This window comes from Aaosphaeria arxii, assembly GCF_010015735.1.
Source record: "Aaosphaeria arxii CBS 175.79 unplaced genomic scaffold BU24scaffold_1, whole genome shotgun sequence".
In the NCBI taxonomy this organism is placed as follows: Eukaryota; Fungi; Ascomycota; class Dothideomycetes; order Pleosporales; genus Aaosphaeria; species Aaosphaeria arxii.
Window position 1 is genome coordinate 5,236,493 of NW_022983474.1, and position 27,071 is coordinate 5,263,563.

General features: G+C 52.6%; 11 protein-coding genes across 11 annotated transcripts; 4 read left to right on the forward strand and 7 right to left on the reverse strand.

Moving 5' to 3' along the window:
- Nucleotides 1-2,412: 2,412 nt before the first annotated feature.
- BU24DRAFT_417899 (thioredoxin-like protein) lies at nucleotides 2,413-4,006 on the reverse strand. Its single transcript, XM_033526841.1, has 3 exons — nucleotides 3,769-4,006; nucleotides 3,188-3,542; nucleotides 2,413-3,099 (listed from the first exon to the last, which is right to left on the reverse strand). Exons 2-3 carry the CDS (start codon nucleotides 3,529-3,531, stop codon nucleotides 2,760-2,762), a joined length of 684 nt encoding a protein of 227 aa, XP_033390599.1. The 5' UTR covers nucleotides 3,532-3,542; nucleotides 3,769-4,006; the 3' UTR covers nucleotides 2,413-2,759.
- Nucleotides 4,007-4,976: 970 nt separating this feature from the next.
- On the reverse strand, nucleotides 4,977-6,260 carry BU24DRAFT_417902 (MFS general substrate transporter). Its single transcript, XM_033526842.1, has one exon. The coding sequence runs from the start codon at nucleotides 6,196-6,198 to the stop codon at nucleotides 5,350-5,352; it is 849 nt and encodes a 282-aa protein (XP_033390600.1). The 5' UTR covers nucleotides 6,199-6,260; the 3' UTR covers nucleotides 4,977-5,349.
- On the reverse strand, nucleotides 6,124-7,427 carry BU24DRAFT_417903 (uncharacterized protein). The gene is made up of 2 exons (XM_033526843.1): nucleotides 6,314-7,427; nucleotides 6,124-6,260 (listed from the first exon to the last, which is right to left on the reverse strand). The coding sequence occupies exon 1, from the start codon at nucleotides 7,135-7,137 to the stop codon at nucleotides 6,451-6,453; it is 687 nt and encodes a 228-aa protein (XP_033390601.1). The 5' UTR covers nucleotides 7,138-7,427; the 3' UTR covers nucleotides 6,124-6,260; nucleotides 6,314-6,450.
- Nucleotides 7,428-8,318: 891 nt separating this feature from the next.
- Nucleotides 8,319-9,508, reverse strand: BU24DRAFT_417904 (mannose-P-dolichol utilization defect 1 protein). Its single transcript, XM_033526844.1, has 2 exons — nucleotides 8,840-9,508; nucleotides 8,319-8,778 (listed from the first exon to the last, which is right to left on the reverse strand). The coding sequence occupies exons 1-2, from the start codon at nucleotides 9,437-9,439 to the stop codon at nucleotides 8,491-8,493; spliced, it is 888 nt and encodes a 295-aa protein (XP_033390602.1). The 5' UTR covers nucleotides 9,440-9,508; the 3' UTR covers nucleotides 8,319-8,490.
- Nucleotides 9,509-9,631: 123 nt separating this feature from the next.
- Nucleotides 9,632-13,683, reverse strand: BU24DRAFT_417905 (uncharacterized protein). The gene is made up of 2 exons (XM_033526845.1): nucleotides 13,126-13,683; nucleotides 9,632-13,024 (listed from the first exon to the last, which is right to left on the reverse strand). The coding sequence occupies exons 1-2, from the start codon at nucleotides 13,308-13,310 to the stop codon at nucleotides 9,850-9,852; spliced, it is 3,360 nt and encodes a 1,119-aa protein (XP_033390603.1). The 5' UTR covers nucleotides 13,311-13,683; the 3' UTR covers nucleotides 9,632-9,849.
- A 1,751-nt stretch (nucleotides 13,684-15,434) lies between these two features.
- On the forward strand, nucleotides 15,435-16,108 carry BU24DRAFT_405146 (uncharacterized protein; the record flags this gene model as incomplete). Its single annotated transcript, XM_033525686.1, has 2 exons — nucleotides 15,435-15,637; nucleotides 15,700-16,108. 2 exons carry the CDS (start codon nucleotides 15,435-15,437, stop codon nucleotides 16,106-16,108), a joined length of 612 nt encoding a protein of 203 aa, XP_033390604.1.
- Nucleotides 16,109-16,310: 202 nt separating this feature from the next.
- On the forward strand, nucleotides 16,311-18,007 carry BU24DRAFT_417911 (L-cystine transporter-like protein). Its single transcript, XM_033526846.1, has 3 exons — nucleotides 16,311-16,635; nucleotides 16,711-17,137; nucleotides 17,217-18,007. Exons 1-3 carry the CDS (start codon nucleotides 16,556-16,558, stop codon nucleotides 17,586-17,588), a joined length of 879 nt encoding a protein of 292 aa, XP_033390605.1. The 5' UTR covers nucleotides 16,311-16,555; the 3' UTR covers nucleotides 17,589-18,007.
- Nucleotides 17,658-18,499, reverse strand: BU24DRAFT_417912 (uncharacterized protein). Its single transcript, XM_033526847.1, has 2 exons — nucleotides 18,166-18,499; nucleotides 17,658-18,115 (listed from the first exon to the last, which is right to left on the reverse strand). Exon 2 carries the CDS (start codon nucleotides 18,016-18,018, stop codon nucleotides 17,791-17,793), a length of 228 nt encoding a protein of 75 aa, XP_033390606.1. The 5' UTR covers nucleotides 18,019-18,115; nucleotides 18,166-18,499; the 3' UTR covers nucleotides 17,658-17,790.
- Nucleotides 18,500-20,889: 2,390 nt separating this feature from the next.
- On the forward strand, nucleotides 20,890-22,659 carry BU24DRAFT_332765 (uncharacterized protein; the record flags this gene model as incomplete). Its single annotated transcript, XM_033523047.1, has 4 exons — nucleotides 20,890-21,553; nucleotides 21,607-21,757; nucleotides 21,815-22,229; nucleotides 22,291-22,659. Coding segments are annotated over 4 exons (1,599 nt in total), but the record flags the coding sequence as incomplete, so codon positions are not given.
- Nucleotides 22,660-23,685: 1,026 nt separating this feature from the next.
- BU24DRAFT_430647 (n-acetyltransferas-like protein) lies at nucleotides 23,686-24,393 on the reverse strand (the record flags this gene model as incomplete). Its single annotated transcript, XM_033529825.1, has 2 exons — nucleotides 23,686-24,086; nucleotides 24,225-24,393. 2 exons carry the CDS (start codon nucleotides 24,391-24,393, stop codon nucleotides 23,686-23,688), a joined length of 570 nt encoding a protein of 189 aa, XP_033390608.1.
- Nucleotides 24,394-24,614: 221 nt separating this feature from the next.
- BU24DRAFT_384862 (chromate ion transporter) lies at nucleotides 24,615-26,952 on the forward strand. The gene is made up of 5 exons (XM_033524861.1): nucleotides 24,615-25,032; nucleotides 25,101-25,193; nucleotides 25,245-25,505; nucleotides 25,555-26,038; nucleotides 26,092-26,952. The coding sequence occupies exons 1-5, from the start codon at nucleotides 24,898-24,900 to the stop codon at nucleotides 26,718-26,720; spliced, it is 1,602 nt and encodes a 533-aa protein (XP_033390609.1). The 5' UTR covers nucleotides 24,615-24,897; the 3' UTR covers nucleotides 26,721-26,952.
- Nucleotides 26,953-27,071: the final 119 nt, after the last annotated feature.

Genomic DNA, 27,071 nt, shown 5'->3' on the forward strand with positions numbered 1-27,071 from the left:
CTGGCAGCAGGTGCAGGAAGAGTTGCCATTGCAGGCATCGTGCCGGCCAGTTGAATGGCACGAATGGCACAGTTGCGCGAGGAGAGAAGCCACTCTCGCAGATTGGGGAAAGATGAACATCTGTTGTGGTACTGTGTGTGGTTGTACGAAGATGTGTTTTGGGGCATCATCCAGCTGCAGCGCCGATGGTTGATGCAGCACAACAGGTCGCCAGACAGGCATCTTCATCCACACCACACATTATACACCACCACCACCGCCACCACCTCCACCCACCATGCCAGGCAAGGCAAGGCAAGGTGAGGCAAGGCAGAGCAAGGCAAGGCACCGATAGTAGACATAAGACGGAGATACGCACATGGACAGGCTATACAGGTGGACGGGTAGACAGACCGATGAACAGACAGACGGACAGACAGACGGGACGACAAACTTAGAATGGGTGAAGAGGAAGAAAACACGTGAGAGAAGATGAAGTTATAGCAAAGGAGGGAGGAGGAAGGAAGGGTGGGGCAGGGAGCTTACTAACAGGGAGAGGAGAGTCGGGTAGTATGGAGTAGTAGAGTAGGTGGTAGTTGGGTGTGAGTGGTGAGTGGTGAGTGGTGAGTTGTGCTGTGTGGTGGGCGTTGGTGTGTGTGTGCGTGTGCGAGTATCGAAAAGGAAGAATAAGAGCCGCGACCAGCGCTTTGAAGCAGGAGAGGCGACGGCGTACGAGAGAGGAGATGGTGCAAAGGAGGAAGAGCTGAAGATGATCTAATTTCTCTCTTCCTCTTACTCACATCCAGGTACGGCTGGAAGAAAGGATAGGGAGGAGGTCAGACCGTCAGAGGGAGTACAAAGGGTCGGTAGGCAGAGTAGAGAGAGAATAGACTGGGAGAAATAACTGGAGAGTCGAACTGTGAGGTGGAAGGTGCAAAGGTCAAGTCAGCTTTTCCATCTGGTCGAACTTGTCCCGATCCGGTATGGTCCGGGGGGTTGATTTGGGGCTCGGCAGCAGCCTAGCACCGCGTCTGGATTTCTGGAATCAATTTCTGGAAGAGACGAGGAAAAGGAGACTAACAATGACTGGAAGACTAAAATGGTCTGGCAGCCTAGTAGTCGCTCAACTAGAAGGGGGGGGGGGGGAAGCGAAAAGGAGGAAGATGAGATGATGCTCTGTAGTAGGTAGTAGGTAAACTAGGGAAATGGAAGGGAGATGGAATATTGGATTGGAATGCAAGGACAAAACACCGACCTGACTGACTACACAGGCTACGTTAACTACCCTGATGATTAGTTAAACGTTTCCAACAATAAATCAACGTCCGTACGCCGTGTCTACATACATAGTACATAGTGACAGTGTGAATGTGTGCATGTCATACTGTCTATCTAGTGGATCCCCGCCCACCTGCGCCCCCGAAAGCTGGGCTGGATAAACAGGACAGGACAGGACATGACAGGGACCACAGGGGCGGGACCAAAGGCTGGGGGAGTACCAATACCTTACCAATAGTTACCTACCAATAATCCCAATCATCACCCCAGATGCATTGACATAGGAACAACATAACAATGACAGAGAGACGGAAGAAACAAATCTGACTCCGCCGTGCCATAGATGGTGATGTTCGTAGATATACTCCATAGTCATTGTTACTCCACACTTTTTGGGCTACTCCCAAACATAATTCAATCATAATACGGAGTAATAACAACATCAAGTATTTATCACCCACCTCAGCACATAAACAAGAAGAACCGCACACGCACAGAGCTAGAAAGCCTCAAATATCCCACACAACCGGATAGCTTACCTACATACCCCTCCTCCGTCCATACATTGGAGTTACCCCAACTTAGACAAGTAAGCATGAACGCCAGGCAGAAAAGGACATGACAGGGTAAGACGAGCGACCACACAAAAATGGATAGGCAGAATTCAAACTCTACTTCGTTCCTACAGGTCAGCTCCCCTCAATTCTTCCGTCCCGCCTTTTTCTGTACCAAAGGAGAGGAGCGTGTGTTTGGTTAGCGAATGAGCGTGGGTTAGCGAGGGAGCGCACTTGGACGGCGAGAGGGGGAGTTTAGTTACTCCGTAGCTATGCGTGAGTCTGGACCGTATTGATCCGGCCTGATCCTCTATGGCCTATGGTTCCTCCATACAGATCTCGCGTGTTTATTCATCTCACATTGTAAGTATTTTCGTTCGATTGGGTGTGGGTTGTGAGTTCAAGGCAATGATTGCATTATGCGTGCATTGCAACACCATGTAGCTTTGTGTGTGGTGATTGTAGTAGAGGGACTGTCATTACAACCCACATCTCCCCCCTCTCGCCTACAAAAGTCATGATCATTTGTTTGGGAATCGTTAATTTCAATTGTTTGGTGAGAAAGTGATGTGATGATTCAAGGGTATCCGGCCGTTTCAGCCCTAATTATCGCAGAAACGTTTTCATGGGATGCCCCCTCCATCCCCTCCCCCCGCCCTTCCTGACAATCTATCTGGTCCCAGATCGAACGATGCCGGGAATGCATCCCAAGTCCTGGGTCCACATTCACTCTTCCAGAAGCATTGATTGAAAAGAGAAAGAAAAGCTACATTTCAGATATACAGAAATCTTGGACATCGCCTCCCATTAGGTCTTGGCCCAGCCCCTGCGTGCAGCCCATAGGCCGGATGCTCCCCACAACGCACGTTGTGCGCGGCCGCCGGTGGTCCCGACTACACGGCTGACGGGCAGTGGCCATAGCTAGAGCCACATGGTGGTATATCTCGCTTATGCAGCGGTGGTCTTCTCCTTGGGGAGAGGAGTGAAGCGGAGGTATGGCTTGACGATCTTGAAGTCGGGGAAGAGAGTCTTGGCCTCTTCGTTCTTGACGCTGGGGTGGACAATGACATCGTCACCGGGGACCCAGTTGATGGGAGTGGTGATCCTGTGCTTGTCACCGGTCTGGAGGGAGTCGACGACGCGGAGCACCTCGGCGGTGTTGCGGCCGGTGGAGGCGGGGTAGGAGAGGATGAGACGGATGGTCTTCTTGGGGTCGATGATGAAGACGGAGCGGATGGTGAACGCAATGCCCTTGGAGTCGACGTTGGTGGCGTCCTGGTGGTCGATCCTGCACGTCCAGATATCAGTACTCTGTGTCTAACTCTCGCCAGATGGCGATTGTGTCTCGGGAGATCCGAGAACCGGGGCTGTCTTACATGTCGTACGCGAGCGCCACCTTCCTCTCCTTGTCACCGATGATGGGGAAGCTGAGCTTGCTGCCGGAGATCTCATCGATGTCCTTGATCCAGCCACCGTGGCTCTCGACCGTGTTGGCAGAGAGGCCGATGAGCTTCACACCACGCTTGGTGAACTCGGGCTCGAGCTTGGCGAAAGCACCGAGCTCGGTGGTGCAGACGGGAGTGTAGTCCTCAGGGTGGGAGAAGAGGACGACCCATTTGTCGCCAATGAACTCGTGGAAGTCAATGGGACCGTTGGTGGTGTCGGCCTGGAAGTTGGGGGCAACGCTGCCGAGACGGAGGGGCTCAGGTCGGTCGGCCATTGTGATGATTGCTGGATTGACAATATCAGCTCGACTGCAAACAATGCAAACGAAGCAAACTGAGCAAATCAAGAGGACAGGGCGAAGATCGTATTCGCATAAACTGGAGGGGGGAATGCTGTTTGTAAGGATTGGGGGGTGGTGTGGTGGCGGGGTAGCTCGCTTCGGTATGTAGGTACCTAGCTTTCCCGTGGGGGTTTGACGTGTAGGAGAGAGACGATTAGAAATGTGTCTTACCTGTTGATTGTCTTTTGTGTTAAAAGGAAGATGAGAAGAGACGCTATGGATGGGTATCTTTGAAAGAAAATTGAGAAGCTTTTGGGTGAGTAGATGGAGTGGAGGAGCAGGAGTGGCTCTTATACCTATTCACTGGAAGCGGCGCATAGGTTTGGTCTGGTCCCGAAAGCGGAATAGTCGATTGCGTGCTCGACCTGACACTCTTGAATCTTTTTCTTGGGGCTGATCTGGAGGGGGAAAAGAGAGAAAGAGAAAGAGAAAGAGGATTAGACAATAGAGAGAGACAGTCTGTGGTTAATTGTCGATTACTATCCCCGTTCATCAGTCAACCAATTGCCATCTCTTTACCTTTCCTCTTCATTGTTTCGTACCCAATCCCGTCCCTTCAGTCGCCATCGCCAACACTGGCCGAGATCCAATTCGGGCTCTTCAGTCATGGTTCATTAACTCCCGCGTGCTCCTGTCTATTCTGGCGACATGACATGGCATAGCCTCCATCATATTGGACGAATATGACGCAAAACCACTCTTGCATATCCACAAGACATGTATGTGGGGGGGCAGAGGGCGGGAGAGGCGGGAGGGGCAGCCGACAAAGGTGACGATGAGTACATTGATAATCAGAACATCTCCCCTCGTATAATACTTTAATAACATATCTACTTCATACAAACCGTTTTATTTCCCTTCTCTTGACTACAAAATCGTACTCATGACGATTCTATGATGTGTTTACTTAAGCGAGAGATATGCATGCTATTTAATTCCTTGCGCGCATCCCTTCTCTTTGGATATTCGCATGCATGGAAGCATAGCAGACGGTCGTTATTGTGGTTGTTGGGGAGGGGTCACCATGCCCTGCAAGCCTGCGCCGATTTCGGCATTGCCGCATCTGGTAACCAACGACGCAAATGAACTACCTCACCCAGTCTGTTCGTCTTCATGCGTGCATTGGATATTTTCCCCCCTAACTTCACTCATGATATTCAAAAGAAAACAAATATGTGATCCCTTTCTTTTTCAAGGATAGGAAATTCAAATGAATTTTGGGGGTATATAGCAAGCAAAGCAACGCAAAGCAAAGCTGTGTCACCACACTTGTCCCTCGTACCTCCTCCACTGCGCGTCGTGCCAAGATCCCTGTCTCTTGCCTCGATATCAGACCACCATCGTGTACAACACCAATCTCTGATGATACCTTTCCTTCGTTTCTTCTCTTCTCTCCCTTCTCATGCTATGCTATGCCGTAAAAACGAAAATGGAGGCCGTGACGCATAAAGATATCCGCGCACATGTATACTAAAAACACTCATCTCCCTTGCGAGAACGCAAACATTCAATGAATCAGCGAGACCCCTCCATGATCTCGCTGGCGAACTTCGACCTCGCGCGGATCTTGGGGCCGTAGAAGACGAGGATCCACGGCACGAGCGTGAGAAGCGTTCCAATTCCGCCGAGAAGGCTGCTCGCGCCGCCGAAGGTCAGCTTGTTGTACATCTGCACCGTGATCAAGGGGAAGATGCCTCCTGTATTTTGCGAGTAAGGTTAGTGATGCCATACTAAGAGGCATAGGCGGGATGTCTACGTACCGAGGATATTCCTGCAGAAGGACTGCGCGGCCAGTGCGGAGCTGGCGTAGCGGTGGTAGGTGTCGGCGAGGTAATTGAAGACAGCAAGGTAGATTGCGAAGATGCCCATCGTGGCGATGGCAACGGCAATGGTTGGTACAATCCAGTGGATTGACGAAGCTGAGGTCCAGCCAAACATGAAGAGCCCGATGGGCATGAACGCGCTCTCGATGCATGCAAAGTACAAACGCCCCTCTGGCGTGGAGGCGAGCTTTCCGTATCGTTTAGCGATTCGCTCCTGGTATATGGATAGGAACGTCGAGAGGATTGCCCCAATGGATGTGGCAGCGAACACGGAGTTCGCCTGAGCCAGCGTGAAGCCGTGGTTTCGTTGGAAGACGAGCGGGATGGCGGCGAGGGTGAGATACAAGACAGCCCAGGAGAAAGCGACCCACAGCGAGAACCAGAAAACGACAGGCTCGGTGGTAAGGAGGTGGAAAGGTCGGTACAAGGAGATTCCTATCATCTTCGACAGGCTGGCACGCTCTTCATCGGCCTTGACCTTCCATCGCAGCCGCTCCGATATCACGGAGCCGGGCTTCTCGGGATCAGGCATATTGAAACCGTAATAACCCGCCTCTTCACGCGCCTCATACCACTTGTTGAGCACCTTTGCCTTGCGGCTCAGCAGGACACTGCCTCGCGTCTCTTTGAAAACGATGCAAATCACCACCACGCCAACAGTGCAGGTGATGGTCTGGAGGTAGAATATCCACCGCCAGGAGAGGCTCTCTGCAATGAACCCGCTGATGAGCGGTCCCAACCCAGTACCGAACAGTGCAGCGCCAGAGAATAGGCACATGGGCGTGTTGCGGTCTTCAGTGTGATAGATATCCGACACCACTCCACCAACTGGAACAATCGGTCAGAATCAATACGTTGTCAAATATCATCAATCCAGTACTCACCCATCGTAGAGAACGTCGAACCGCCAACACCAGCAAGGAACCGAACGACAAGCATGCCAGCATACGATCGAGTAACGGCCGTCCCAAGTTGGCAGATTGCGAACATGATCCCAGACGCAATGAACACCGGCCTACGACCCTGGATCTCAGAAAACGGCGCGAGCACCATCGGCGCGACAGCGAAACCTATCTCCAGTCAATATTTTCTTTCCTTTCAATCCAAAAAAAAAAACCCAATCCGAGATCGTGGTGTAATCAGGACCAATCATACCTGTAGTAAACATCGTGATCCCAACCAACGCAGCAACAGAACTGACACCCCACTCCTCCGTCATCTGCTCCACGCCGGGACTATACGATCCAGCCGTATACGCCGTCAGGGCCGTAATCACACACGAGATCCAGATGATGACATTCTTCCTCGTGTCGGACCAGTCGAACGGCGAGGTGTACTTCGCCAGATCAGGAGGCGGCGGGGGGCAAGCCGCCTCCTGGTCATCATCGGAAGCGGGATAGATGGTAGTTGGACTCGGCAGCTCGGTTTCGAACGTCAAGTAGCGATACACGACTTCTGCTTCCTCCTCCACGACTCCTTTTTCAGGAGCGCCGGCGTCTCGACTCTCGTCCTTGTCGGTGCTGTCGTCGCCTTCGAGCTCGAGTTCGGAATCGAGGGCATTGCTGTTGTTGTTGGTCTGCTGCTGCGAGATGTCTGCTGTGTCTGTATTCCCGGCGTCTGGATATAACGGGTGCGTTATTCCCGACATCCTCTTATTCCCGTGCGAAAGGCGTAGTTGGGATGCCGTCCTAGGGAGCTCGATTTCGGGGTCGGCCATTGCTATGTCGACTGCATCAGAGCGCAATTTACTCCAGAAGAATCCAATTCAAGCGAGTGAGCAGTCGAGGTCAAAGTGTCGAAGTAGATGTGTTGAGGAAGAAGAAAAAGGATCCTTGGGAAAAGAAAGTCGGGAATTGGGGAAAAATAACTAGGTGAGGGGAAAGTCCGATAGTTTAGTTAAGTTGGATTGGTTAGTTTAGTCTTCGTTCGGTTGGTTGGTTATATATTAACCTTAAAATCTTAGGCCACTCAAGTAAGTAGTTAATGACGATATTATATAAAAAAGACACTTTTTGGAGTCATCATTGCTCGCTCAAGTGGGTTTTTTTAGGTCTAACTCGACGCTTATCCGGCATCACTTGGCACCGCTGGATGAATTGATAATCAAATAACACCCGCGTAGCATTGCGGTCGTTCGCCTTTTTGGACAGGGTATGCGGAAAAGTATGCATGCATACACGCCCACCGAGTCGAGCCAACCCACCGAGTGTAAGTAGGAGGGAGGCCCGAGCAGCTAACGGTCTTCGAGAGACGCCAGACGCCCGTTATTGCCGTTACGAGCACACGAAAATCCATAACTTAGTACAACGAAGATAAAAAAAATGGTACTCCGTACATATGAGTAGATGAAACTCTTTTCAAATACCCCCCCCCCCGTGCACGCATTGCTTTAATGGAAATAAGAGTGCATAGTTGTATCACTCCCCACCACCACGACCACTATCAACGTCGTAACTAACTATCTGTACATCCGAAACAGCGCCGCCAGTAGATTATGTATGTATGTACCTAAGCACCTAAGGTACCTAAGCTATAAACTATAACTATGACTCCAAACCCAATGTCCTTATTCCCGAATTGTTACCTTCGAGTATATCATGTAATCATGTACTTACCCACCTAGTCCAATCTATCTATCTTATAGTTTACCTTAACCCCACCGGAGCTAATTAGCTACATGGGTAACTTAGCTAAATGGATAGACGGATATAATAGAGTCGAACTGAACAAATTAATAATAAAAACCCCCAGTCTGTACAATGCCACCGGCGATGGTGGATCGCTGTACAGATACGCTAAAAAAAAAAGAATACCATCGACGGTAACAGATATCTATCATGGTGTGGTGGAGGTGAATTGATATGTTTGCCATTTACTTCTTGTGTGAGGGAAGGAGAGTAAAGTAACTGATTGATTGATTGATTGGTTAATTTGATTGATATATGATATATAGCTTCATATATTCCAAGTAAGGTAGATTTTACCACCCCTCAATCCCCCCAACCAACCATTCTTTATTAAAAGCGAATAAAACCCCATAAATCAAGAACAACTCAAAGGGACAAATCCCTCAACCCCTACGTCTCGTACTCGGGCTCTTCCCCGCGCCACTCCCGCTCGCCTTCTCCGCATAGCTCTTCTTCTCCCCGGCGTTCACCTTCGCAGCCGTGATGGGCTTCTTGACCTTGGTCTGCGGCGTCACCTTGCTGGCGGGTGCGTTCCAGTAGTACAGGACCTGGAAGGCGAGGACGGCGTTGAGCGCGAAGCCCGCGATGAAGCCGTACAGGATCAGCGGGTCGGGGACTTCCTGGAGCGTCGTGAAGATGCGGGAGAGCGAGCCGAGGAGGTAGTTTATGACCTGGCAATTACGTTAGTAAGATGGGTGGATATGTGAATGGGGGAGGGAGTCGGGGACGTACTGCGAAAGCACTCAACTGCCCGGTACCGCCCTGCTGCCAAACCGTGAGGATCTGCGGCACCTTCGCCGCGACGCCCATGACGCCGGCCGCGGCCTGGAGCCACGCGAGCGCCTTGACGTCTACGATGTCCTCCCTCGACAGCGCGAAGCCTGCGGCCGCGAGACCGCCGATCCAGGCTGGGATGCCCGCGGGCTTGCCGCTGTAGTTGAGGACGAGGGCGGCGATGGCGATGTTCTGGACGAGGATGAGGGCTGTCTCGCCATAGGTGCTGAAGGGGAAGCCATGGCGGATGTTGTACGAGAGGGAGATGAGGTACGCGCCGGACTCGAGGAGGTAGGAGAGGAAGGACACGCCGGACGCGGACTGCGAGTTGATGAGCTTGAGGAGCTGCGGGATCTTGACGATGGAGGAGGCGCCGATGATGCCGATTCCTAGACCCTTGGATATCGCGAGCTTCACGCAATCGGGGGAGGTGAAGGGGTCGATGTCGAGGATCAGCGTCTTGTAGCAGAAGGGACCGAGGAGAGTGCGCCCGGTCTCCGTGATGGGAGCTGGCAGGTTGTGGGTGATGGGCTGCAGAGCTGAGCGTAGGGCCTCCATGATGGCTTTGTCTCCAACGGATGGTTGTATGATGGTTGGAAGTCGGGGGAGGAAGGCTGACGGTGAGATGTCTTTCATGGGATTTTCGGAATGGGGTGTGATGTAAGGGCTTGGCATCTACTGCTTAGACAAAAAGTCAGGGTCGTGACGTACGAATACGAGAGGTCAGGTCAGGTTTCAAAGACAACATAGGGGTATTTCTGCTATATACTGCTATATCCAACGCTACATACGGATAATTTCGGCCTGTATATACTTAATGTAATTGCGAGACTCCGTAACGCCGGCATGTGTTGTTTCTTATAGTAATTGATCGAATATGCCCCAATCCGGACCCAAACCGTCTATGCAAAGCGATCGAATGTGGCTTGAGCAGCCAAATGATGAGTAGAGTTGAAAGATGCATTGCGTTAAACTCTGTCCTCTGCAAAATCCAGTACCTCGCAGTCGTCCTCGAAGAATCCTTCTTCTTCCTCGGCACCGCCTTCTCTTCTCACGCGTCGACGTCTGGTAGTGACCACGACCTGCTCGATTTCCTCCTCGCCATCCCTGAGGACTGTTTGGTTTCGCACCCGGGCTGCAACGCCAGCGATTGCATCCTCATCGTCTGATTCGTATATCTGCGTGACGGGAGTGGAAATCCGTACAGCATCGAATTCGTCTCCGAAGAGCCAAGCACTGTGGTCATTGTCGTGATGCAAATCGGAAACAAGCTCAGCAGGAGCAGCTGGCCACTCACTGTTGCTTCCTTGGAGTTCACTGGTAGCCTTTGCAAACGTGAATCGGGTCACTCTGCGATCTGTGTAGAAAGGCTGGTATGGCGGGTTCGTCTCGATTTCGGAAAAGCTGAGAGGTGCAGGACTGGCTGTAGCCTTCTTCCCTGGAACCAATCCATGCTTTGGCCTTCGAGACGGCAACGATCGAGGGAGCCACTCGCCGTGAACGTCAACCATTTGTTCGGGCTCTCCAGGCGGCGAAAACAATAGAGCCACGATCGCAGGTGGCACGGGTGAATCGCGAATGGGAGCCAAACCAAATTCGACCAGTTTCTTCTTGCTGATGGAGGTTGCATTGGCACACTTTCCTTTGCCAGACGCAGCTCGCATCTGTATTCTGTAGATCTGAAGTATACCGCCGGCAACCAAGGCTATGCAGCCGAGGCCCTTCCCCGTCAACCACCGAACACTATCCGGTTTGATTCCAATGGAAGAGGCTGGGATGCTAAGCTTGTTGTCGCCCGCATGTCGGATGTTGTTGATCGATTTGCCCACACCTGCAGCAACAGCTTTGCCCGATTTCGCACCAGCAGCGGGCGTCATACCTAGACTGCTGAAAGAGGGAAACCGTGATCCATTACCAGTATTGCGTGAGCGGACAGCATCGAAGAAAGGCTTCGCAGTTCCGTTGATAGCTTGCATCGCAGAATTAACTGCGCCACCGCCGCGTGCATTCGCCGGGCTGCCTTCATCATCCACCTTTCCAGCCTGTCCAGCTCTCCGAGTCCGCCGGGGAGGTGGCCACTGGAATGCGTATGAAGGCATCAGGAACATGTGTACAGTTCCTTTGTCCGTGAGCACCGCGATCTTGTCGGTTCGTGGGCCAGACCAGACAACGTCCACTACATTGGTGACGGTCATACGAGCAAATCTTGCGACCTGTCTCACATGTGGACCCATGGGTTGCTCGCGAGTCGATTTGCGAGCACGGCGGAAGTTCATTCGCTTAAGGTCCCAGACGTCCTGAAGATCTCCTTTACTACTTACCGTCATCAGCATCAGCCCCGATGGCGAGAACGAGAGGAAGCTGCAGCCCAGCACGGCTGGTATGGTCGCAACTGGGGTGAGCATATGCTTGCTCTTCGTCTCTTCTCCGTCAACAAGCCTTTGAAGATCGTAAATGGAGATGACGGTAGTTTCCTGCCTTGGTTGTGCCTGGTTGTGTCCATGGGTAGGGGGAAAATACTGTTGCTGCGTCGGTTCCGCGCCGTAAGGAATGTTATTACCACTTCCGTTAGGTTGCGGACCCCGATTCATGTAGCTCTTGAATGCTTGGATTCCCTTCTCGGTGGCCCAGCGTGCTCCTTTGATGGCAACTTGAGTTCCCTCTCTGGTAAGTCGATTGATCAAACTGTCTGCCTCGGGAGCGTCCACGGAGCAATTCGCCGAAGGCTGGGGCGGCACAGTGTGGTGAGTCAGGCCGGGAGGCCTTTCGTTGTAAGGTGACAGCAATGCCGTACCATTGACGGGAAAGAGAGACGAGGATGCAGGTGGGGTAACAGCAAGCCATCGATCAGATAATGAGAAGACGGGTACTCCATACTTCTCCACACCGGCCTCCTCGTGGCTGCCATCCGCTGCGCTGGAGGCACTTGAGTGGTTGCCCCTTTCGCGAAACTGCACGGAAGTCCATACTTTGCCGATGCAGCGGAATCGCTCCTCGTACTCTTCGTGGCCCGCAAGATAGGGCGCAAATATGAAGACCTCACCGCTTGTTCCAGATGCGACGACGACAAACATACCTTTTGCATCCAGTGTAAAATCACCGGCTGGTGGGGGCGGCTCAAACATCGGGCTATCAATAGGGCTGTTAATGGGAATTAACGGGCTCTTATAAAGGGTAGCGACATGGCGTCTCTCCTTCAAAGAGTACACTTCGACAGTGGTTTGAAAATGGCTAACTCTGCTGCCTTGATCGTTCCCCCTACTAGAAGAAGGTCGACTGGGCGAGTCGGAAGCGGAGTCATCGATAACGGACGAGGAGCCGCTTCCGCTATGGGCGCTTCTCCTGTCATCGACCACGGGACCGTGGAGTATGAGTGCGATGAGAGGTCGTGAAGCGAACATTGGATCCCTCCGTCTAGTCCATGGGAGTATTTTAGCACCTATGACAGAGCCCCGAAGCCCCTCGAGTCGGCCGACAATGTCCATCTTGGCCTTCTCTACCCGGAAAACATCAAGACCACCCTGGTGGCCAACTAGCAAGACATTCTCCGCCGTCTTTGAGGCTTCATCGCCTGCCATGCTGAGAGTATCCAATCCGCAGTGGTACCCACATTCACCCGCCGTCAAACCCTCTGTGGGCGGCGTGTTGAGGCCCAGGTCGAAGTCCGGAAGGTTATAGTAGTGGGGCTGGGGCTGATGGGGTAGCGGAGGGTTTGCCGGTACGGGTCCTCTGGCGCCCACATGGGAGTACATGGACGCTCTTCGATCACGGCCGGGGGACTCCTGGGGAGAGTTTCGAAGCCGTCCGCCGAAGGTTGTGTACTGGTTCGGATGGCTCAGGGGCCTCCCTCCGGCCACTGGGGGCGAGTTGGACATGAGGTGCTGCCCGTACGCGCCACCGTCTCTGTTGCCCGGTGAGTTGTGGAATATCGGCGGCGACCCGTTTATAGCGATCCCACCGTTTCCAGGGGAGGACTGATTCGCGAAGAAGGGGAGTGACTTTGTCCATTCACTGGTGTACTGCGTAGCAGTGGTCTTGGTAGCTCCCAGGGCAGAGAGCAGCGGAGATGTGGTAGCATTATAGGTATTCGCGCCGGTGGGAGACGTAGAAGAGTAACGCTTCGCGGTCGGGGGTGATTTCGCTCTTGACGTAAAGTTAGTACAGGTGTTGACTTGCAAACCAGGGACGTTTAAACTTGGACGGCACGGAGGAGTTGGGAGTGGGAAGTCAAGGTAAACACTCACATCTCTCTGGGGTATATGCGGTTGACCCTCCCTCCATAGCTGCTGTCTCCTCTTCCCAGCTCATGTCTTGAAATGTTGCGACCGCGGGGCTTTGCAGTGTCCGGGGCTTTGGTGCGGTTGCGCTGTTGCTGATAGAGACGGGTCAGGTTGGAGGGCGGGTCGGTATGTTCGGGCGATGGGGTCATTCAAAAGGTGTAGGTGTATGCGGGAGAAGGGTCAGAAGTGGTAGCTACTACAAGGTGTACATGCGTTTGTTTATGGTCCTGTATCAGCAGAAGAGGAGTGGCGATGTTGTTGTGGTTGTGGATGTGGTGGTGGAGGTTATGTCGGAGAGGGAGGGGGCCGGGTTGAGGATGGTACGGCTGGAGTCGGTAAGAGCAGGAGATGAGACAAAGCGGCTATGTCAGTCAGGAATGGAATGAGTGTCGGATGTGGAAATGGTAGGTGGCAGGTGACTTTAGTTGTTGACTATGTGACTTGTTTTAGAGTATAGTAGAGTAGAGTGGCAGTAGTAAGAGAGTAGGGGTGACTGACTGACAGTATGAGTGAATGACAGAGTGAATGGGTGATGACGGGGTAGCTTAGGTGGTTAGCTCGTGCCAACAAGATAGGGCGGCGGACTCAGAGTCAGGGTCAGGGTCCGTCGTTGTGTCGTCGTCAGGTCTCAGACAGCGAAGAGAGGCTTATTTAGGTGCCTGTTCCAATCTCTATCCGGTAGTGGTTGTTATGATTATACTAGAGTAGATAGATATGAATAGAGCTAATATTGTGCAAGCACAAGCTTCATTAGATTAGCACAGTATTGAAGCTGTTGGTGGTTGGTGGTTGACTGGACGCGGGGCTGTCCCCCTCGTACTCGTAACACGACTAGGACGTAGCGCGGGGGAGATGGCGGGCAGCGCAGGGCGGGCGTGCGGGCGGCGGCAGCAGCTGAGAGATGATGGAACGGCCGGACGTGGTAGTGCCCGCTTCCACCTATAGGTAGTACGGAGTACAGTCCTGCTTCTTGTGTGGATCTGGTATGTCGATTGTAGTTGGAAATATAAAGATAGAGAGATGTGAATGATACTGGTCCCCCTTTATCTGGTGTCAACTGGATCATAGGGGAAGGGCGCACCGGAAGGGGAGAGGGGAAGCCTAGTTAAACACACGACTACAACACCACCACATCCCCTACGCTATATTGTAGTGATCGAGCATCGAGTCTAGGTAGACACAATATAGGTACAATGTACAGGTGGGAACATACGGAACATAGTACGGAGCATAGAGGGTAGATATCTGCAGATGCGGGAATGCAATCAAGGTATTTGCCTGATAGAGTATCTTCAACATGACTACTCCATATAGTTATCTGAGCCATTTACTTATCATAACTGTAGATACTAGATAGCGGCATCATTGATCCAACCGCTACTCTGCACTCTAATCACACATCACTTATAACCGCCTTTTGCGCCCTTCAATTCCCTTCTCTCTCCCTCTCCCTCCCATCTCCCAACCCCAATCCCAATCCAACCGAATCCCAATCCTCTCGTCCGCTTTCGTCTTCCGTCACGTTGCCAGCCTAGCTGCTGCGGAATGCGGAATGTAGAATGCCACGCCTGCACAATTAGGTTTTCGGAACCTCCAGGCTCGTATCCAGCAGCCTGTTCTGCGTTACATCTCCTATAGCATGGGTATCGACCTCACACAATCCCCATACTTCCACTTTCGACACACCTCGTCGGCAGTACTCGTACCTAGACGACCGCAGTGCAACCCGGCCCAGTCCTATGGCTGTACAATTTTGCCGGAACCACACCCTTGCCAACCATCCCCCTACCCAGCGTTCGTCATCAATGCTAATAACAACCCTCTTTTCGTGTCTTTTCCTCTCAGCTGTATCGTTTACTGGCCGCCCCTCCAAGCGATGGGGAAGCGAGGTCGCCAGGAACAGATTGGCATCCTTTTGACCCGGCGAACTCGCAGTCCACACCTAGCCTGCGTCCGGGATCGTGGTCTCTTCAACGACGCAATGCTGCAGCTGTAGCTGCATCTGCAAGACTCCATGGCCTCCCTCCGGTTCGGGAGGAACCTTTCTGGCAAGACTAGCTCTGCGGGAGGAGTCCACGATGCTGGTTTGCTCCATATTTAATCGTATTCTCACATAGCCAGCTGTTGGTAGTAACCATTCGTCTGCCTCTGCCTGGTGTAATGATTTAACGTGAATAGCTGCCCTCGATCGTGTTTGCTCTCCAGTCCATTTACTCAACAGTCCTACTCTTAGAGCCAAACCTGTGCGACGCTCGCTCTTTCAAGTATTGACTATGTTTTGGATTAAATGGGGGCTCACAGTCCCACTCCTCTTCTCTCTGCTCGACGGTGGTCAATGTCAAACAAATCTCCCAGACGTTCCTCCAGGTGTATTTACCGCATCAGCTAGGATCGTGATCTACAACACTACCACCGCCGCGGCCTGGGAAGCACTCACGAACTTTCCCAAATATCCTGACTGGAATCCGTTCGTTCGGTTAGTCACATAACATATCTCTTCATTCACATTCACAAACCATCTCACATCTATTCCCCTAGATCCTCCATCGTCGTCTCCCCATGGAACATCACACTCCCCGAACAGCGTCCAGTAGAAGGAAAGCGACTATTCCTACGCACTCAGATCCCGCCTCTCCCTCTACCGGTCAACAGGTACACTCCCGACAATCCGCTGAACATTGCGTTCGCCTACGAGAACGTCACGCACATCCAGCCGGAGCTTGGCCGCCTCGCGTGGGATTACCAGGCAGCGCCAGACGAGGCCTTATCTGCCGAAAGGTGGCAAGCCATCAGCGACATTGGAGAGGGAAGGGTGCTTTACGAGGCAAGAGAGGTGTTCCACGGATCGCTCGCGCCGGTGTTGAAGGCGTTGCAGGGCGAGGGCTTGCAGAAGTCGTTTGAAGGGCAGGCTGCGGGATTGAAATTGTATTTAGAGAGTCAGTCGTAGTTTTGTCGATAATGGTGTGTTTAGATAAATGCATGTTGTCGAGTATGCTATTTCAGGACAATATATGACGAGTTAATCCAATCCCATTGATAAAGCAGCATATGGAATTGCATAGGTTCCCGAAGAGGAATAGCGCCCAGGGTCCACCATAGTCCTATCTTCGCTCATCATTATCGCGGCGCATGACGATATCTTCTGCCTTCTGGTCTTGCTCTGCCATACAATAAACACCACACGCGCAGCCTTCTCTCCCAATGGTCGCATATCCGGCCTGACATGTCGTCTCACATGTCATGCGTCTCTATTCGTAGTCACTTGTCCTCTCGATATGTGTATTGAAACCATCTTCCGTGCCACGTTGCGTAACCTATTGTCCGAACAACATTGACCTCCCATGTTGTCGCCCTCGCTACCAGTACACCTCCAATCTTATTGCACGTAACAATAATGTCAGATGCGGATACCGAACTCATAGCATTCGCGAAGGCTATCTCCAGAGTCTTGGGCTGGACATACTTCCTCGCCTGGTACGTTACAGGCCGAATTCCATTCTTATCTCTCCCAACCCATCCTCGAGTAATCTCCCCTAACCAGTCTCACAGGAGCGCATCATTCTACCCGCAACCCATCACAAACTGGCGGCGCAAATCCACCCTGGGCCTCGCCATCGACTTCCCCACCTGTAACGTGCTGGGCTTCACAGCATACACGATATCCACCGCGTCGTTCCTCTACTCCCCGACCATCCAATCCCAGTATGCGGCCCGCCACCCGAACGCGCCGGAGACCACAGTGCGCTTCAACGACTTCCTGTTCGCCGCTCACGGAGCCGTTATGTGCGTCGTCGTCTACTCGCAGTTCTTCCCCGCGATATGGGGCTTCAAGGTCGGGAGCAGGCAGAAGGCTAGCCGCGTGGTGCTCGGCGTCTTCTGGGGCTGTCTGCTGAGTATACTGCTCACGGTGCTCGTGGTCGGGATACGGGGGCGGGATTGGGGATACGACGCTTCAGGGTGGGCGTGGATAGACGTCGTAAGTGATCCCCTTACAACCTCACCCCTTCAAAATCAACCCAAAAGAAAGTACCTAAACTAAATGATTCATCCGCCAGATCTACACCCTCGGCTACGTCAAGCTCCTCACCGTCGTAATAAAATACATCCCGCAAGCCTGGATAAACTACAAGCGCAAGTCGACGTCCGGCTGGAGCATCTACACCATCACGCTCGACTTCTCCGGCGGCATCATGAGCCTCGCGCAGGTCATGATCGACTCGACGCTGCAGGGCAGCTGGGAGGGCGTCACGGGCAACCCCGTCAAGTTCGGCCTCGGCAACATCACACTGCTGTTCGACCTCATCTTCCTGTACCAGCACTACTGGCTGTACAGGAAAGCGCCTGGGACGGCGGACGAGGACGAGGACGAGGACGACGAGGAGTGGGATGAGAGGAGGAGGTTGTTGCTTAGTAGGCAGATTTACTAGATTTGCGAGCGAGTGCTGTGAATGTGCACTGTTTTTTTTACCCTCGCCGACTTGTCTTCGCCGTTCTCTGTGATCAACATGGTCGACATGTCGTAAGTTGTAGCCCCTCCGTCGCGTGGCATAGACCCACACAACCAAATCTATCAAAGATCCCCTCCACTCCCCTGCCGATCATCCCAAAAAATTCTCCTCCCGGAAGCTGTCACTTCCGCGACCTAGCATGTTGTAGTCTCATATGTAGAACATTTCCATTAAACTCGTTTTGGCGATCATTCAAATCGGCCCGCATCATCATACATGTCCAGGGGGGATAAACCAAACACGCACCGCACGCCATCACATGCTTGCACATACTCACGTAGAAAACCTCAAGGAACGTAAAATCCCCAGTAAATTCGAGGGAGAAACGCATGGCAGAGGAGTCCGCCATCTGGGTGTCTTAAACTGCGGCTAGAACCACATACTTCCATCGTCACATATCCTCGTATTGAGACACCTATTCGAGTCGTGTAGACATTGACAGACTACTGAATCAATTCATCAATCGTGACACGTGATAAGGGTATTTGTGCACTACCTCTTCGTATATTAAACATCTAGGGATAGCAGTTAAGTACACGATGGGGAGGGAGAAGCTGCATGGGCATTGCGATCGGGGGCGCTTTTGAACGGCGAGGCGAGGGAACGAACGGTTGGGGTGGGCGTTTTTGTAAGGATTCAGGAACTATTGGTGATGGGTTTGAGTCAGGTAGACCGTTGGGGAAACGGTTTATGAGCGGTTGGGCGTAACAAGGTAGTATATAGGGTAGGGAGGTTCTGGAGATGTGAGTGGTGTGAATGGGCTGGACTACATGGTACGGGTACAAAGGAGAGCATGGAAGGGGTGATTTGATTGATGGATTTGATGTGTTTCTATTGAATGAAGTGTTTACGTTGTTTTTATGAGTAGCTATGTTGATAGTTATAGGCCTTCGTATATTAATCGATAACTCTTACTTGGGAATTGGGACCAGTACGCAAGTTGATTGATAGCTAGCCCCTGTCAGAAATGACTACCTACCTTGTATACCCATATCCACATTTATGAACGACCGCGTATGTCAGAAGCGGAACACAATTGTTTAGTTCAATCAAATTTGGACGAGTCTGGAATGGAAGTGGAATGATTGAAGTGCTAGCGAGTAGTAACGTTCGTTCCTACAGTAGACTTGCCACGAGAGGCAACGATCCCCGGCATGGATGACACGGACAGCGACGGATTGCGACGACGCGCGGGATCCACGTTGCGTGTGTGTTGCGTTTGACAATCCATCGGCACGCACGCGAATCAAGCAAGCAAGTCATACCTACAACGAGCATCGTACGGTAAGGCAAGGTACAGCTGCAACGAGTAAGGAAACGCAAGGCATCACCAACCCAGCCAGCCAATTCGGGCCATTTGCAAGTCAGGCTGGGTCATATCGGTTAGGGTTATGTCAGGCACCAGGCTCTAAACAGCAGCTGTGTCATGAATCGTGTTGGCTGAAAGGTTGGGGGAAGGTTTTCCTTCTTTCTTCTCGGGGCTTTTCCTTGTGTCGTTTCGTGCGTGTGTCTGTGTCTGTGTCTTATGTCTGTGCCTCTTGATTCTGTTGGTTTTTTCCCTTCTCCTCACGTCCGTTTCTCCCTCGCTCTTTCAACCACACGCTTCTTCGCATCCCACGATCCTCTCCCCCCGTGGAGGGAACGCGGCGCTGCGGTGCAACAATCGAGAATTGAACTTCGCTGGACGAAAAAGCACACCCCTGAGCGATCTACCTTGTACCCCGGCAGCAGCTCTGGTAGGTGGATTTACTGGTAACAACCAACCAACAGCCTGCTCAAAGAAACACGCACGCGCACAAAGGCAAAGAGAAGATCTGTAGGCTACGAGTAGGGAGCTACTCGTTAGGAAGGGGAAGCAAAGACGCGTTACCGTTGCTGGCCGGGCCTTGCATGTTTGCATGTGAGGTCATCAATCAAAAAGATCAAAAGGCTTTCCGATCCCCGTAGCACTCTTTGATTCCGACAGCTTGTCCTTCCCATCGGAGCCCCTAGATCGACGACGAAGCGTGCTCTAGCTGGCAATCAAACTCCACTCATTGGAACTACGGATAGTTACTGACTTGCATTATTGTACTGCATGCCCTGCAATTGCACTACACTGCACTTGACTGCACCCCGGGTCGATCCGTCCAAGCGGACATACTCCGTACACGAGTTCGAGTACCTTTCGAGTACCTGTCCACCTCAGAATAGAGTTCGCGAGCTATTGGCTAGTGAGGCTAAACTAAACATCTCCACCTCGGCCTTTTTTCTTTGCTAGACCTGCTGGACCCAATATCGCCTATCAATCATTCTTCCTCAACCCAATCTGAAAGAGACACCAGACTCTTTCGGGTGTCTCGATCTCTACCAGGTTTCTATCTCCAGGCGAACTTCCTACATTGGGCTTGTGCTAGCAGCGCCATACTGGCTCAACCCCCTTTGGTACGTTCTCCCTAGTCCTCTTGTAGTCTCTCTTAGACCATGGTTCCTCGTCATAGCACGCCCATCTTTCCTGTTCAAACAAAAAAAAGTAGTTCCGCCTAAATCTAATAGTGCCCTTCGTTTCCCCAGATATCAAAAAATTGAGATCTGCTGCTTGGTACCTTTGCTGCGCTTTCGATCCGTGGGTGCCCTCCCGATAGTCGGCACAGATGTTCAAAAGGCGTTCAGTTCATGGTTCCCTTTCCAAGCACGTCTCCATCTCCGGTCCTTTCCATTTCAAGAGAATGTCATTGTCCAACGGGGGAGGGAGTGCTGCTGGCTCCTCCGATGGGCCTGGCGCTGTCGATAGCGTCATATCACATCCCCACCACCACCATAGACTCTCTCATATAGATAGCAATGATGCCGGGGCGGTCGGCGAACCTCTCGTTCAGGACATTCGTCAGGTTGAAGAGGATCCAGAGCCGCTTCCCTCCCACATAGAACCTCCTCAGACACCCCCGAGTAAGATACAAGACTTCGATCTGCTGGAAAGTGCTCTTCCAATCGACTCTCCTCCGGCCACCGAGGACACCGCTCCACCTCCTCCAGACTTCACTCGTCGTGGAATCCATATTCCCACCAGGACCAGGTAAGGGTTGCCTGCTGTGCACTTCACTAGCTGTCCAAAGCACTGACATAAAGGTCCAGCTCCAGCGGGAAGACCCCCTCAAGAACACGCCGATTCTTCCGCTCATCGTCAAGTGGTCAATCCTCCACTATGGCTACCCCATCGAAGCTCTACAGCCGACCTACGAGCTCTGCCGACTCCGTCATTTCGTATGAGAGCTCTGCGTCCTCAGTCGCGACCCAGAACCTGGTGCCGCTCCAACAAAAGGGTGCCGCCGAGGAGTTCGAACGGCTCTCGCCCCTGCTCGAAGATGACCCAGCGTCCTTCGACCTCCTAGCATCCCACGACTTGGACGCAGGCAGAGGCGGTTTCTCGCTCGAAGCCCATTCAGAGCAACTGTTCTCCAAGGAGCATCTCCAAGCCATCTTCCAAGACACACCCTCTCTCCTCCGCTTCACAGCCTTCCTCAGCGCCGCACGTCCCGCGTCCGTCCCAGTCCTGATATACTACCTCGATGCCCTGAAAGCCATGAAGGCAATCAACTACGCCAACGCCGTGGCCGAAGCACTCGAACCCCTAGAAGGCCACGCATTCACCGAGAACTCCGCACGACCCACCGTCAACGCGATCCTAGAAGAGCGAGCACGACAAGCGTTCGACGTGCTCGTCCGCGAAGACCTCCCGGCCTTCATCACCAACATCCTCATCCAGGTCGTCAGCGTCAGCATCCGGAAACGCGTCACGGGGAACCTGCCTCCCTTGCTTCGAGAGGCGAGCGAGGGTCTTGCCGAGGTGTTTTGTCTTACTGACCCCTCGCGCGCGGATAACCCAATCATTTTTGCTTCGGAAGGTACGTTGAATGCAACACTGTTGATTCGAGTAGAGATCTAACACACAAGATAGAGTTCCACCGCACAACGCAGTATGGTGTGTCGTATGCTATCGGCAGGAATTGCAGATTCCTGCAGGGCCCGAAGACGAATCGCTACAGCACTGCGCGTCTGAGAGAAGCTGTCAAGGAGGGCAAAGAAGTTAACGAGTTGTTCCTAAACTAGTATGTTCTATTTTACAACATTTAATTTCGTAGTGGTAATGCTAACGAACAACCTAGCCGCCGCGACGGCTCCCCCTTCATGAATCTCCTCATGATGGCCCCGCTGCTCGACTCCCGGGGCATAATCCGCTACTTCATCGGCGCACAAGTCGACGTCAGCAACCTCGTGAAAGAATGCGCTGGGCTTGACGCCTTCCAACGCATGCTAGAGGTGCAAGAAGGCAATGCCCCCGCGGAAGAGCCGAAAGACGAATTCCAGGAGCTCAGCGAGATGTTCAACAACGCAGAGCTCGACACGGTGCGCAAGTTCGGCGGCAACATGCATCGCGAGCACGTCGACGACGAGCGGGACGACGTGAGCATGCGGAACAGACCACGACTCCTCATCAAGGATCCCAGCAACAGCGACACCGAGACCACCGTCGCGCCGTCGCCAAAGGCGGAGGGCAGGCTCTCGGGAGTCTACAAACATGTAAGCCACAACCCGTTTTCAATCCAAATCCCGAAATCCACCGTGCTAACCACGCCCACAGTACCTCCTCATCCGGCCCTACCCCTCCCTCCGCATCCTCTTCACCTCCCCCTCCCTCCGCGTCCCAGGAGTCCTGCAATCCCGCTTCCTCGACCGCATCGGCGGGTCCTCCCGCGTGCGCGACTCCGTCGCCGAGGCCCTCGCCGACGGCACCCGCGGCGTGACGGCCAAGATCCGCTGGCTGTCGACGGCGGCGCCGTCGCTCGCGGACCGCAGCGAGGAGGGCCGCCCGCGCTGGATCCACTGCACGCCGCTGCTTGGGCAGTCCGGCAGCGTCGGCGTCTGGATGGTCGTGCTGGTCGACGATGAGAAGGTGCCGGGGCCGGTCAGGAGGTTTAGGCAGGCGCCGCCGGTCGCGAGTGATGTTAGGAGGGGGTCGCCGTCGCCGGCTGGGGCGAGGAGGGCGGTGTATGATGGGGTGGAGGATGGCGAGGGGATGAGGTCGGGTGCGGTGAGGGGTGGAGGGGTGAATGGTCGTGCGGGTGGTGTGGGCGAGGCGAGGCATATGGCGCGTGGGAATAATGGGAGCGTGATGCATGACCAGAGGGCGTACCAGACGAGGACGGGGAGTCCGCATGCGAGTGCCGCCCCGAGCGTGAATTCTTTCGCTCTCTAAAGGATCGGGAGGTCTATCGGCAACGACGACATATCGCTGGAAGGCACATAATATCCACTGGAGTGGTGGCATACATCCTTCCCCGACGACACATCACGTTCACACCCGGCATTTCTCAAATAAACGAGCAAGAGGAGAGGAGAGGCATATGTGCAGCACGGTTTTCTAGATTTTTTCTTTCTTTTTTTTCTTATATTATTTTTGGCTATATACCCCCATTTTGGGCAAGGCAAGGCATGGCGGACAATCAATATTCTTTCTATTTCACTTTTCTCGTTCATACAGCTTCCATTTTCCATCATGTCGTTTGTGATTCATAGCGTGTGTTTTCCCTGTTTCGATCTTAGGATGTATATTCTGAGGTTTTTTGTATCTTCATGGTACATAATATAGACGTAGTCCACATGGACTGAAATGAATCATGTTCGATTGATGTTTCGTCGTAGATGTTGGTTGTGGTGCGTGATGTGTGACCGGATTAACTTGGTCTAAGATAACGATTCACCCTCTTCCCTGGAAACATCGTCTTCCTGATGTCGTCGTTCTGATAGCGTGCCGGGCGCTTCGTTGGCAAGCCTCCCGAAAGCTCTGCCCTTCTTCTCCTCCATTCTCCCTCCCTACATAATGCTCGCTCGTCAAATCTCTGAAGCCAGCCCTAAAATCCCCAAATATCATTAACTCACCCTCCCTTCATCCCCAGCTCGTGCACCACCCCGTCCCACTGGTCCCTCATAAATTAGCAAGCCGACAAAAATCGCCGCAGTCTCTCAACCCCCTCCCTCACCACACATCCTCCGGATTAACCCTATGGCTCTCCCCATCCTCCCTAACACACCCCCGATCCTTATCCCTACTACACGGCTTCCGCATATCCAGCGCATCCTCCCCGTCGTTGTAATAGTTCGCAACCGTCCTGTACACACTGTACCCCATCTTGCGGTACAATTCCTTCGCGATCTCGTTACTCGCCCGCACGAACAGGTCGACGAACCAGGCGCCGTTGGCGTCGGAGGCTTCCTCGAGGGACGTCGAGAGCCGCGTTGCGTGGCCGAGGCGTCGCGCGCGGGGGGACACGGTCAGCGCGGTTATGTGGCCGTGCCAGGGGAGGTAGTTTGGGTCTGGGCAGGTGGAGGGGTGGTAGGGTGTCGTGGGAGGTGGGAAGGGGGAGGATTCTAGTTTGCCTAGGACTTTGGGGTCTTTAGTTGGAGGTTTGGTGATTGGGAGAATGGGTAGGTAGGTAGGGAGACAGGGGAAGGTTGGTGGTTGAGCAGCGGGGAGAGAGGAATGCAGAGCGGATGGTGTGGATATGTGTGACTTACTGTAGCCTTCGATCTCTCCATCAGGGCCTTCGATTATGCGGCATAGTTCTGGCCATTTTGTGAGATATTCGAGGTAGAAGCTGATGTTGTATGTTTCTGTGAGGTAGTCGAGGTTCGTGGAGGTTATGCGCCAGAGATCGTCCGGACGCATGGGTCGCACTGTCGCCATCGTTGTCTTTTTCTCGAAAGAAATCTGGAGACCTGGGTGAATCAATTGCTCGTTTATGCAGCGAACTCGAGGTTGCGAATTGAAGTGTTGATGCAAATAATATTGTTAGCAACTTCGGAGGTCCGTTGCGGGGCAGATTGCTCGCCTATACTTGCCCCTCTCAAGTGTTCTTCCTTAGTATACCTATCACAGCCGAGCTGCTTCATTCCGCTACGCCATACCTTGGCGAACCTGACGGGCCTATTCATCCTCCGCAATTCGTCATTTTTGACTTGTCTGATTGGTGTGGAATGGCAATCGCCATGCCACCAGGAGCTTTTGCCATCAAGCACATCTGCTTCCTGCCTCAGTCGCGCACCTGCTCCTCTCTTCCTACAGGATAAAATTTGTAGAGCGCTTCAACCTCGGAATACAATGGACTAATCTGCGCCTGCCTGATCCATCTCCTTCAGAACGTAATCATTATCAACATATATTGACTCCATTGCCACACCTCAAAGAGCAATGCCGCTTCTCGACATCTTCAGGGCCGTCCGGGCGTACTCGAGAGATGAGCGCTTCACGTTGAGGGCCAACAATGAAAAATTGTACAAGCGACTCCTGGAGGTGTTCGCCCGAACCTGGGATCTCGGTTTCACGGTGCGTGATTCAGACTGAATGGTCACTTCACAGTAGCCAATGCCGCAGGACTAATCAACACTTCATAGGCATTCGGGGGACCCCCAGTACACTTTCAAATCATCCACCAAAGATTCGTCGAAGGGAAAGGTGGAAAGACAAAATGGATCGATGAACAAACTGTACGTCGCCTCTTCCGTCGCAATCGATCTGGATGAAGCTTATAATACAAGTATCAAGAACTATTTGCTGTCAGCCAGGCTCTTCCCGGACCTGCCAGCACAAAAATGGTCTTTGCAATCGCACACATGCATGCTGGTCTGATACCTGCCGTATTCGTATTCCTACTATGGAGTCTGCCAGCAGCGACTGCAATGTACGCCTTGTCGCTGGGAGTGCAGCGAATGCCAGATCAATTACCGCCGATCGTATATGCGTTGTTGACTGGTATGAACGCGAGTACCGTGGGCATCATTGCTCTAGCTGCTGTCCAGGTCAGTTGGATAGATGCAATACGTTCGATGACCACTAATGAAAGCGCAGTTGGCGAGCAGGGCGATTACAGATAACGCTACTCGGATTCTTGTGATCGCTGGTGCCTGTGCAGGATTGTGCTACAACGCGCTTTGGTATTTCCCGATGCTTATCGCAATTGGCGGTATTGTTGCTTTGGTATGGGATCTCTGGCTACAGAGGAAGATTGGCAAGATGAAGGCAAGCTGGAGAAGAAGGCAGCTCGCGAATAACTCGGCTCCTATTGATCAAGAAGCCACCACTGTTGAGGTCGTCGACTCTACTCCCCTCGGCGAAAGATCGAATGGACAGGATGGCGTCCAGCGGCGTACACCAGCTTCCAGCATGAGAGGACGTCCGCAGGCTGACCGCAATGATCTTGCAAGATCTGAATCCCAAGCTCCCTTGACGAATTTGAACCAGCAGACTCTACAGCAAGCAGAGACTGCACCTGACACCACAACACATGGAATATCGATTAAGATCGCCTCTTGTATCATTGCATTCTTCTTAAGTAAGTACCCAACGTCACTACTAGACTTTGAGAATGATTCTAACACAATTCAGTATCCTTCGTCATTGTCATGGTGCTCCGCGGTACTCTTCGCACACGCCCTTTGATATTCGATTTGTTCGCCAATATGTACCTTGCGGGGACGATCATCTTTGGAGGCGGCCCGGTCGTCATCCCTCTGTTACGAGAGTATGTCGTACAGCCTGGGTGGGTTTCACCGCGCGATTTCTTGATAGGACTCGCCATCATTCAGGCTCTCCCAGGCCCGAATTTCAACTTCAGTGTATACCTCGGAGCTCTTACGCTAGCACCGACGAAGACAGTAACCATTGTTGGTGCATTTCTTAGTTTTGTCGGTATATTCTCGCCGGGTCTATTAATCTTCTTAGGCGTCCAATCCATCTGGCGCATCCTTCGTACCAAGGCGTGGGCAGCCAGTCTATTGAGAGGTATCAACGCGACTGCGGTAGGCCTCGTCTTTACTGCCGTCTACAGGTTATGGGAAATAGGATATCTCACCCCCGAATCGACAAACGGCAAGAGTCTGGCTCTTGAGCCGTGGTGGGTGGTTGTCGCCGCTGTGACATATGCAGAAAATGCTTGGTTCGGTGTACCTCCGGCCTTGGCCATTATCATTGGAGCAGTTCTGGGTATCGGATGGTATGGCGCTGTGGGGAGGTGAGGTCCGAGGTATATTAGGCTGACTATGAGACGTATAATCTTACACAATTCCATATGCGCCAATGCCTGACGAGCGAATCCTTAAAGGCATTGCCAATTGCAGCAAGCGTGCCTTTGTGCGGGGTGTCCTCTGATTGGTTGAAACTGTCCAGGGGTGGTCCGCCCAGATGCGCTATACTATGTTCGTGCAATAAAGTGTAACTTGGCGATACGTTCTCGAGACTCAACTGTACGCGGCATTGCTCACCCATTCTTGGTGTTGTGCTCACTTGAGTGCTGCGGCCGGTTCTGTGCTCCTAAAGGATTCATTTCAAAGGTACGTTTGCAGCCTGATTTCTCTTACATCCATGGA

What these genes read in the sequence shown, in the direction of transcription:
- BU24DRAFT_417902 (XM_033526842.1), bottom strand. Translation starts at nt 6,198, where the DNA reads ATGTGCCTATTCTCTGGCGCTGCACTGTTCGGTACTGGGTTGGGACCG.
- BU24DRAFT_417912 (XM_033526847.1), bottom strand. Translation starts at nt 18,018, where the DNA reads ATGGCGGACTCCTCTGCCATGCGTTTCTCCCTCGAATTTACTGGGGAT.
- BU24DRAFT_417911 (XM_033526846.1), top strand. Translation starts at nt 16,556, where the DNA reads ATGTCAGATGCGGATACCGAACTCATAGCATTCGCGAAGGCTATCTCC. An exon ending in TGGACATACTTCCTCGCCTG is followed by an intron (nt 16,636 to 16,710) that starts GTACGTTACAGG and finishes CCAGTCTCACAG; the next exon opens with GAGCGCATCATTCTACCCGC. An exon ending in GGTGGGCGTGGATAGACGTC is followed by an intron (nt 17,138 to 17,216) that starts GTAAGTGATCCC and finishes TTCATCCGCCAG; the next exon opens with ATCTACACCCTCGGCTACGT.
- BU24DRAFT_417905 (XM_033526845.1), bottom strand. Translation starts at nt 13,310, where the DNA reads ATGACCCCATCGCCCGAACATACCGACCCGCCCTCCAACCTGACCCGT. An exon ending in CGCATATACCCCAGAGAGAT is followed by an intron (nt 13,025 to 13,125) that starts GTGAGTGTTTAC and finishes CTTTACGTCAAG; the next exon opens with AGCGAAATCACCCCCGACCG.
- BU24DRAFT_417903 (XM_033526843.1), bottom strand. Translation starts at nt 7,137, where the DNA reads ATGGCCGACCCCGAAATCGAGCTCCCTAGGACGGCATCCCAACTACGC.
- BU24DRAFT_384862 (XM_033524861.1), top strand. Translation starts at nt 24,898, where the DNA reads ATGCCGCTTCTCGACATCTTCAGGGCCGTCCGGGCGTACTCGAGAGAT. An exon ending in TTGCTCTAGCTGCTGTCCAG is followed by an intron (nt 25,506 to 25,554) that starts GTCAGTTGGATA and finishes ATGAAAGCGCAG; the next exon opens with TTGGCGAGCAGGGCGATTAC. An exon ending in TATCATTGCATTCTTCTTAA is followed by an intron (nt 26,039 to 26,091) that starts GTAAGTACCCAA and finishes AACACAATTCAG; the next exon opens with TATCCTTCGTCATTGTCATG.
- BU24DRAFT_417899 (XM_033526841.1), bottom strand. Translation starts at nt 3,531, where the DNA reads ATGGCCGACCGACCTGAGCCCCTCCGTCTCGGCAGCGTTGCCCCCAAC. An exon ending in GTGGCGCTCGCGTACGACAT is followed by an intron (nt 3,100 to 3,187) that starts GTAAGACAGCCC and finishes CTGGACGTGCAG; the next exon opens with GATCGACCACCAGGACGCCA.
- BU24DRAFT_417904 (XM_033526844.1), bottom strand. Translation starts at nt 9,439, where the DNA reads ATGGAGGCCCTACGCTCAGCTCTGCAGCCCATCACCCACAACCTGCCA. An exon ending in GGCAGTTGAGTGCTTTCGCA is followed by an intron (nt 8,779 to 8,839) that starts GTACGTCCCCGA and finishes CGTAATTGCCAG; the next exon opens with GTCATAAACTACCTCCTCGG.